The sequence below is a fragment of the Haliotis cracherodii genome, unplaced genomic scaffold (genome assembly GCF_022045235.1).
Source record: "Haliotis cracherodii isolate W230 unplaced genomic scaffold, xgHalCrac1.p SCAF_39, whole genome shotgun sequence".
Taxonomy (NCBI): Eukaryota; Metazoa; Mollusca; class Gastropoda; order Lepetellida; family Haliotidae; genus Haliotis; species Haliotis cracherodii.
Window position 1 is genome coordinate 1691698 of NW_027266296.1, and position 10943 is coordinate 1702640.

Sequence of the window (10943 nt, forward strand, 5' to 3'; positions counted from 1 at the left end):
AACATGATAACAACACAAACTGGATGACAAAATCAACTGAATAACATCATTAACTGAAAAGCAACATTAACTTGATAACAACAACTCATAACAACATTACCTTATAACATCAGTAATTGAATAACAACAGTAACTGAATAACAAACTTACTGTAAAATAACATTAACTAAGTAACAACACTGACTTAATAACATCAACTAGAAAACAACATTAACTGAAGAAAAACATTAACTTCATAACAACAGTAACTGGATAACAGCATTAGCTTAATAGCAACACTAACCGCATAACATCAATCGCTGAATGACAAGACTAACTGGATAAGAAGAGTAACTGAATAAGATCAAGAGCACCAACTTGATATAAAAATTAACTTAACAGTACTTACTGAATAACAAGACTAACTGGATAACAACATTAACTTAATAACATCATTAACTGAATAACATGTACAATAACTATACAACACCATTCACTGAATTATAAGACTAACTGGATAGCAAAACTAACTGAATAACAACATTCACTGGATAACAACCCTAATTTGACAAAACCACTAGCTAAATAACAACAGTAACTGAATAATAACACTAACTTGATAACAACACCAACTGAACAACAACATTAGCGGAACAGCAACACTAACATAATAACAACATTAACGGAATAGCAACACTAACTGAATAATAACATTAACTGAATCACAACACCAACTTAATAACAACATTCAAAGAATAGCGACAGTAACTTAATAACAACATTCAAAGAATAGCGACAGTAACTTAATAACAACATTCAAAGAATAGCGACAGTAACTTAATAACAACATTCAAAGAATAGCGACAGTAACTTAATAACAACATTCAAAGAATAGCGACAGTAACTTAATAACAACATTAACGGAATAGCAACACTAAATTAATTACATTTACTTAATAACAACACTATTTCGATAACAGCACCAACTGAATAATATCATTAACGGAATAATGACTTAATTTACTTAATAACAACACCAACTGAATAACATCATGAACGGAATAGCAACATTAACTTAATAAGATTAACTGAATGACAACACTAACTGCATAACAACATTAACTTGATAACAACATCACTGAATAACAAAATTAAGGAAGGAACGAGTGAGTGGTTGATTTGGGGATTTACGAACAGTATTTTGTCAAGTTATATCACGGCGTGTCAGGTTGATATGGGGAAAAAGCCCGAAGTGATGCAGAACTCGGACATTTACCATTTTGGTGAAACCCACGAACTCAGGTATGGAGCTGACAAACCTAGAAACATAATCAGGGCGAACCGAAGAAATGGATGAGTTATGGTGCCGCTTTGAACATTATCACAGGTACGCCAAAATGTCCTACCTGGTCCTACACACAGGACACTGTACAAAGTTCCCCAGCGCCTTCGTCGACATGACAGTGTCGTAACCGCCGATAACGCCGACTGAGTACTGAAAGATACGTTGTAAAAGAGTGGAGAAATAAATATATAGTGAAACGGATCCTCGAAGTCCTGACAATGTACAGGGCGGCTCTCAGAAATAAAGGTATTTCAAACATAGCATGATAGCACAGCAAAATACGCCTAAGGCTACTAAAGTTATATAATATTTTAATGAAATAGTTAAAACACCGGTTAATACAATCAACCATGGACATTTGTAATAGTATAGGGGCGGTGGTTAAAGCGTTCGGTCCTCACGCCGAAGACCCGGGGTCCAATCCCGACATAGGTACGATGTGTGAAGCCCATTTCTGGTGTCCCCCGCCGTGATATTGCTGGAATATTGCTTAAAGCGGCGTAAAACCACACTCACTCTCTGTAATAGTATAGGGGGAGTGATTTGGGCCCACAAAGGTGGAGTGATGTTAGACGTTGGGAGTGATCTTCGCCTATGCCCAAAACACTGTATGGTGATCTTAGCCTAGGCCTAAGTTACAAAAGTGATAGACTAACATCTAGTGAACATATCGTACAGAAAAAACAACAACAGCTGTTCAATTATCTTAATGAAAATATAATAAAAGGGAGCCCAGAGACTCTCTTCATTATCCTGATAATGCAGCCAAACATTATAGACTTGCATGGGCTATATTGGATAATATATATTTGAGTCAGGGTCTGTAAGACTGACAACCAAAGTGACTTCAGCCGGGGATTGAGTTGAGCAACCTACACCGGTTCACAAACCAGTTTTACTACTTTTTTTACGCCGTGCCGTTTTAGTCTGACCCCGTTCGTCACTGCACAGCAGGCTGCAGATCAGATCGCAAGCTGCATGTGTCATTTACTGATGACTCGGCAGTAATTTGAGATATGTATTCCCATGAAGACCTGAATGTGTTTGCAACATTATCCCACATATCGCCATCTAAATAAAGCTGTATACAGTGTGAATCTGGGTGTTAACAAATTAGAGTTACCCCTCCTTGCGTGCAATCTCGTTTTTTCTGGGCATTGGCTTCCTCTTTCTAATGATCTGATAAAGCCAGCTGATGTCAAGCAGAATCACCTTACTGCTATTCCAGCCACACACATGATCTTAGATTATTAGACCGCGTGTGTAGAGCAGTGTTAGGAGGCGCATTTGGAGACCTTACCTGACTATGACGAGATTACCATTGCACTACAATCAGCAGATAAAGCTGTTTTAAGTTAGAACCTTTTAAGACCAGACACGTCTATCATCGAATTAAAACTACATAGCGATTGTTTGATCTGTGCTTAGTGATTATGTGACGTGTCATATATGAATAAATACAAAAAATCTTCCACTCACTGTGAAGCGACTCGATCAGTTTGCTTTACTTTCCTGACCTATATCGGCCGAGTTGCGTCCCTTTGCTTGTTTAAAGCCACATTGTTTATTTGACGAATATTTACCCGAGCGAGTGAGAAAGGTTTAATGCCGTTGTTTTTCTGGGAAATGTAAACGACAGGAATGAGATAAATTTATTATGTGTCATACATACTTTGCATTTGCAAGATTTTTTTCGAAATAAAATAGAGTGTGTGTGTGCTTTGCCACTGTTGTTTTTCTGCTTTTTAAGTCCCAGAAGCATCGTAAAATCGCATTGACAATATTACAGCCATATAACGGGGAGAGCAAGTTAATACCTGTCAAGAAAGTAGCGTTTGTTTGTTTGTTGTTTAACGCCGCACGCAGCAATATTCCAGCTATATGACGGCTGTATGAAAAATAATCGAGTCTGGACCAGACAATCCAGTTGACACCATGCGCATCGATCCATGTAATTGGGATATAATAAAAGTAACTTTAATACATACTGAACAACAAAATTAAGTTCCTATGACATTGAATAAGATATGTTTTTTATCAAATCTGAAACAATTTCGGGTTGCAACAGATAAAAGACTCCTGTATGTGTTCAAATGGTTTAATTCGCCATACTGACTTCAGAAAATGCGTGATTTCATAAAAATGCTCGATTGGGGAGAGATCAGGGGACCTAGCCGGCCAGGGGATGACATTCACGTTGTTTTGTTGAAGAGAATCCTGAACAAGTCGAGCAATATGAGGCCGGGCGTTGTCATGTTGAAAGGTAATGCCTGGGCCATGACGACGCAAAAACGGTAGAACAACAGGGCCGATGATCTCGTCGCGGTAGCGCTGTCCATTGATATTTCCCTCTACCACTATCAAACGGGTACTCTGTCTTGCTGTAATCCCACCCCATACCATAACGCTGCCGCGATCTTCTTCCATGACACAATGATTGACGTAACTTTCACTTGGACTTCGGAGCTCTCGAATCCGCCCATCGCTGTGGCTGAGGTGAAAACGAGACTCGCCAGTGAATAGAACTTGTCCCTACTGCATGGCCGTCCAGCGTAGACGCTGTCTGCACCACTGTAGACGTGCTTGACGGTGGTTTCCTGTCAAAATGGGACGTCTGTCGGGTCTTCTGGCGACAATCCCTGCACATCTGAGGCGACGACGTACGGTTTGTGAAGATATTCGTCGAAGGCCAGGGATGCTTCTTGCAGTCACTGAACTGGCTGGAATCGATTTCTTAGTTGTGTTGTTCGAATCCAGTTGTCTTGTCGATTATTGGTTACGCGTGGCCTGCCACTCCGAGGATGGTCTCTGACTGCATTCGTCTGTTGCCAACGTTGCCATAAACACCAAATGGTGTTTCTGTGGACGTTACATTGTCTTGCAACATCACGTTGACTCGATCCTGCTTCAAGCATACCAATGGCTCGAAGACGCTCATTTTCGGACAGGCATGGCATTTCGTAATGTTGAATAATTGCGTAATTTTGTTGTTTTTCTGAGTGATTGTTGTCAGCACGATGCTAAACAATGCACATGGAATCCCGTTAATGCACATGTTTTTATACCCATTCTTTGATAGTGAAATACACGGGGCTTGCATAAAAGTCAACTTTTGCATGGAATGCATGCTTTTTTGTAGCAGTTGCGTTTTTGTGACTTGATTCCATACATGTACTACAATATTGAAAACCAAATTTCACTTGTTTGAAAAATACTTTAAAATATTTGTGTCACAAGAACTTTTGTTGTTGAGTATACTTTTAATTATACAGTTTGGGTATAATACAAACCATGTCAAAATCAAAACACAATTCTTCCACCGATTTAATCTTATCAATTAAAACCAGACCCCAGACTACCAGTAACCCACCACCAGTTTCACCACAGTAGCAGCTAGTGTGAAATATTTGCCAATAAAATTAATAAAAAAATACTATAAATGTGTTGAAAAAACTGTCGATGTCATATATGTTCACTTATATCGTTTTTGGTTTCGTTTGTTGTTTAACGCCGCACTCAGCAATATTCCAGCTATATGACGGCGGTCTGTAAATAATCGAGTCTGGACCAGACAATCCAGTGATCAATATCATGAGCATCGATACACACAATTGGGAACGATGACATGCACCAACCGAGTCGGCGAGCCTGACCACTCGATCCCTTTAGTCGCCTTTTACGGCAAGCATGGGTTGCTGAAGACCTATCTACCCTGGAATCTTCACGGGTCCTCTAGACATGAAAGTGTGCTTAGCACTACCCCCTACCTTTCCAGCTTTCTCCCTCAAGTATTTACATTTTCAATCGTTCGATCATTATTCTATATGTTTCATGTATTATCATTATTATAATTCTATATGTATTGCTGTTCCATCTCGTGTATTCTGTGTTATAAACAACACCACTGACAGTAAGCTGCTTGATTGTAATCGTTCCTCTTCTTCTTATTAAGTTATAATCAAGTTCCCTAAAACGGGCCAGAAACTTGATTATATTATTTTGCAATTCATCGTTCTCATTTGGCGCCAAATGGACTGTAGTCAATGTTGACATAGCCTGGTCAAGTTAATGGGGCTCTGTAAACAAACTATTTAATCTCTAACTATCCATTGTCCAGGTGTCCAGAGATGGAATGCGGCATTTGAAGAACTGCTCTGTAGGTATTCACCATGTACCTGTATAGCAGGACTACACGTAAACATGGTCTTTAAATATAATGATATGCGAAGTACATGTTGGTCATCCACTTCATTTCCTGCGGACACTGAATAGTGTCACATTGTAGCTCATGCTGTCTGCCACTGGTTTGTGTGATGCACGATTGCTGATTTAAGAAAATCTTCAATTTTTTGTATGGTTTATTTTTCGTGACAAACTGAAAAAGGCTTATATACATGTACTCATGAATGAAGTCAACGTTATGTAGATAGCTCAAGTCTGACTAACACAATATCCCCACCTACTCAATAAGAACTAAAGGATGAAGATGTGAAACTTCCCTTTTTATATCAAGTTTCCAGTATGTCCCGAGTGGAATATTTGAAACCTTTCCCCAGCTTTAGCGAGGGACATGGAAGAACTATTTTTTAGGGACTTTGCTTGAAACGAAATGGGAACGAATTCTGTATCCTATTTACTACCACCGAGGGTAATTAATGAATTATGCTCTGACCATGACCTAATAATGAGAGAAAAGTGTGTATTGTACTAAATATGTAAAATAAAACCATAGAGCCACATCACTTCCCGCATGCATACCGTGATATCCCTGGAACTACACTCTTCAAAAAAAGAAACGCACAGGTAGATTTTTAGTAAATTTATTGTACCTAAAGAAGTCGATATATTTAATTAGATTTAATAGATACAAATATGAAATTTTGGAGCTCGATAGTCACATGTTGTCGTTGTACAAAGGCATTGAATACTGTTCATTGTCATGTCACATACTTCCACAAGGGTGCGCTAAACTCGGTATCTCGTATGATCGCCCCGGTCAGCAGTCACGGCTCTGCATCTTCTCGGCACGGACTAGATAAGTGTACGAATTCTGTCGTGGGGTGAAGCCCGTTTCTGGTGTCCCCCGCCGTGATATTGTTCGAATATTGCTAAAAGCGGCGTAAAGCCATACTCACTCACTCACTCACTCACTTTGTCCTGCGGGATTCTACGTCATTCTGCTTGTAACGCGTTGGCTAGTTGTGGAAGTGTCTGCAGCGTGTTCTGACTTTGACGTACACTTCGAACGAGCTCATCCCTGAGGTGTTCGATTGGGTTGAGATCTTGAGATTTCGACGGCCAGGGCAAGACGTTGATGATGGTATTATGAGGGTATTCTACCGTGACACGAGCTGTGTGCGGTGAAGCGTTGTCCTGTTGAAACAGACCCCGCTGGCGGTCAATGATTGGAAGAAGGTGAGGTTGAAGAATTTGATTCATGAAGCGATTTGCTGTCAAATCTCGGCATTTTCGAACTTGAAAATGTTGACAATTGAATGACAAATTATAAGCTTATGCTTATCTTTTGTGAAATCGGGTTCAATGATTTACATACTACCTGTGCTTTTCTATATTTTTTTGAAGAGTGTAAATATAGACCGCTTATTTATTTGAGAAATTAAACAAAATTGTAAACTTCGATGAGGGAACCGTTTTAAGAACTCTATCAGCATGATACGACTGACATAGTTTGATTTCTCCATGCTACTGCACTCTGTGGTCTTGAAGGATCTGGCTCACGTCAGCACTGTGTGTTCATAGAGACCGCTTTGAAATATGATAACAAAGAGCTAACAGACATGTCAGTATTCACAAGTTATGGAAACGTCATTATCGAGGACGATTTTCGACGGTATTAATCTTTTTCACATGACGGATTTCATCGCAGTAATTCACCCAGTGGCGATATTTGATAAGAACAGTTTTTCAGCATAATAGTTTATTTGTGAGATTCAAACTGTTGAGTTGGGTAGGTCAACCTAGGTCATCTGATTGCATTTCGTGCATAATAATGATAGACATATTTTCAGTTGGTATCACAACTTCATCATCATCATCATCATTGTCTATTCGTCACCACTCACCCGGGTCCTTTCCGAACCTGCAAGAAGAACCCATCGATGAATGTTATGTGCAAAAATACGACAAGCCAATCAGAAAGCGCATGTGATTCCTCGTCAAAGAATCTCTTAGAAATATGTTTTGATTTAACATAAGTCTTGCATCTAAAAATATACCCAAGACACAGTTAAATGTGTTCAATCATACTGTATAATTCCCCATGCCCCGATGTGCTTTAAATTGCATCTGAAATATATATAATATATGGGAAACATATGTGAACCATTACGCAACGAGTTGACAATTGTTTTAGGCATGCCCTTTTGGGCTAAGGCGGAACCCAGTCGCAAAAAATGACCATGAGTAGGGCACGAGTCGCTATTCGGCTTTTCCCGGAATAACACGAGTTGGTCACGAATGGAGAGGGGCACGAGTCGCTATCCGGCTTGTCCCGGAATAACACGAGTTGGTCACGAATGCATCGTTATCCTAACCTCATTTTACAGATAGTTTAGTTTGTCAAGGGAAAAGAAACGAGCGCTATTGGGTCAGTGTGGTTTGATCATCTACCTAAAACCACAAAGTACAGTAAGTAGGTAAGCATTCGTCGATTTACATTTTTACATATGAATTTCGAAGTCCTCATAATTAATTCCCTTTGTCATTTCCCGCTGGTCCAATTACTTTATATCTGATATAAAACGTTCATATAATATATGATTTTGTTGTATAAATTAATACAAATGCATTATGTACACAATTTGTTTTAATTGATAAATCTTAGGTGTTCATACTTGTTTTTTTAGGAAATTACAAGCGACAAAACACTTTCCATATTCATAAAAAGGCTCTACTAAAATAGTCGATTGAACGATTCATGACTATATCATGAGCATATGTTTATGAATCACTATCAAATAGTGATGATACCATTATGAAGGAATGAAAAGAAGTACCAGAGAGGTCATGGTTCGCGTATCAGCCAATCAAATTGCACTCTTACGCATATTAACCCCCCGTGAACATCAGGGTAGAATTGGTCTTCAGCGACCCATGCTTGATCAGACTTGCTTGCAGAACTTTTGAAGAAACGATCATATATAAAGTACATTTTATGAGAAAAAAATCAATCAAAAGTAGAATCCCATATGGCGGCGACCACAGAGAGACATTGAGGTTTGTTATATACTGCCATAAATCAGAAACAGCACATTCATGTTATGTTATATGCATGCATCCATAGGCGTTATCCCGCGAGAGCGTTTTAGGATAGTTAATATCCTGTATAAGAAATATACATTGTATTTTGCAAGCTCGCACTAGTCTGGCTGCCGATCATCAACCGGGTTGTAAGCACGTAATTAAAACTTAATGATGATGTAAAAAATCGCTAACAAAATGCATTATATTTCTTGAAAAGCTCACTTTGCAATTTTTGTCATAACTGTAAATGATATTCGTAATCGCCGGAATACCCTACTCAGAAACAGTATACTGACTCCGAGCCGACCAGTCCTTGTTTTAGCCCCTTAATGCCGAGCGCCAGACAGGGTAACAACAAGTACCATCTTTTAACGTCTTTTGGTATGACGCGGTCGGGGATCGAAACCCAGACCCTCCTCTCTCCGGGCGGACGCTCTACCACTAGACCACGGAGGCGGTCTCAAGTGGCGAGGACAATAGTCACGACCATATAGGAAAAAAAGACCATTCCCTACTGATAATGTTCCAGTTTGGTCAGGGGTCGCTTTTCGCGATAATCTATCGGTTCCCCCGCTAGAGTAATTGTCATTGTCAGTGTGATTGCGAAATGCAGTTAAATATCCCACACAGCGACAAAATGAAACAAGGTAAAATTAGGCACATATTTCGGCCAAATCCAGCTATTTCTAAATCGGAAAAAGACCCACAGGCCGCAGATGTTTACAAGCACAGGTATGCAAACTGATAATGACATCCCGACCGTCCTCGCTGAATGTCTTCACAATTTATATCTCTAAAATTATCTCCACTTGTGAAAGGCCTCACCTCCGCCCCTTTTAAATACTAATTTATTTCAGACTATTATTTAGATAGTGATAGTGATAAGAATTATCTCAGTAATTTGTCCAGATCCCCGATGGTCCATTCCGACTCAATAGCCTATAGACGCCATGATTGATTGTAAACACTGAAAGTAGTACATACATGACCTTATATATGTGTATATTTATCCTGCCGAGAAACTTACCCATTATATGGTAAACATAAGTATTTGCTTTACTGGAGGGCGCGGATTGGTTGACTTGTGACACTATGGTTGCACGTTGAGGCCATGATACAGCTAACTCTTAGCAAACTGCTGTCTCAAGTCAATTTAATTCAATGGTTTGTTGAACGCAACGCTGTTTGTTTGACAGCAGAAATCCAGCGAAATGACGGCGGTCGGGACCAGATAATCCAGTGGTCGATATTGTGAACAACGCTCCATGTCGGGGAACGATAACACGCTATCAACTAAGTCAGCGCACCGCACCGCACCGCACCGCACCGCACCGCACCGCACCGCACCGCACCGAACACAACACAACACAACACAACACACTGCAGAGTGGTGGTGATCGGGAAAATAAGATACAATCAACATCATCAACACACACACACACACACACACACACACACACACACACACACACACACACACACACACACACACACACACACACCACACACACACACACACACACACACACACCACACGCACACTTTTTAAATCTCAGGGCTCGGGATACACAGGCTACTCGCCATCTCGTCCTCCGACAGTAATTCCTTTTATATTTGAAGGACACTCTACGGTCACCAAGATAATACCCCTACACGGCATTGGCTGACTGCCCGAACGTGACCAACCTCCTCCATCCCCTTGACATTGTACGGGTGATGCCCACAAAAACCGTCACTTCATCTCGCATCGCCAGGTATCACTAATCGCTGAGGGTTCACAGTCGCTGGTTGATTATTTAAACCTTTTCCACGTTTTACCAGTTTCACCATCGGATATCGACTGATAACGCCGAGGTAGGTTGATTTGTCTATTTCAGGACACTTTGCTTATTTTAGTGTAGAGTTTAGTGTAGCACCTAAGAGTTAAATTGATTCTGCGTAGGTAGGGAGAGTTTTAATTATAACCCCGACCTAAAAAAACTAGAAACTTAATCGGGGCGAACCGGGATTCGAACCCACCTGTTTCTGGTGTTCCGAAGGGACGCAAGTCTGCACAGCGAGTTGCGACGTCTTGGGCGACTTGGCCACCCGTGCTCCCTTACTTGGAGAGGCAGAATTAGACAACAATAACGTTTTACAGGTTTGCAGAAACTGATAGCGACTTTGGTGTTGGTTCACAGAAGCACCAGTCCTGACCCAAGCAAGGCTCACAAAGTAACTGGATGTTCTGGTCCAGACTCGATTATGTACAGACCGACATCATATAGCTGGAATATTGCTCAGTGCGGCGTTAAACAATAAACAAAGGGCGAAACCTTAATTTCTCGGTTCTAGACCAAGTCTTGCATATAGCCAA

At 40.3% G+C, this 10943-nt stretch overlaps 1 protein-coding gene across 1 annotated transcript in view; it reads right to left on the reverse strand.

The window, feature by feature from the left end:
- LOC139478117 (uncharacterized) overlaps window positions 1-2846 on the reverse strand; it is a 45975-nt gene extending 43129 nt beyond the window's left edge. Inside the window, exons 1-2 of the mRNA XM_071260435.1 lie at window positions 2804-2846; window positions 1386-1474 (exon numbers count right to left, since the gene is read on the reverse strand). Coding sequence (XP_071116536.1) covers window positions 1386-1438 — 53 coding nt within the window. The 5' untranslated portion in view covers window positions 1439-1474; window positions 2804-2846. The remainder of the gene's footprint in view (window positions 1-1385; window positions 1475-2803) is intronic.
- Between the last annotated feature and the right edge of the window lie 8097 nt (window positions 2847-10943).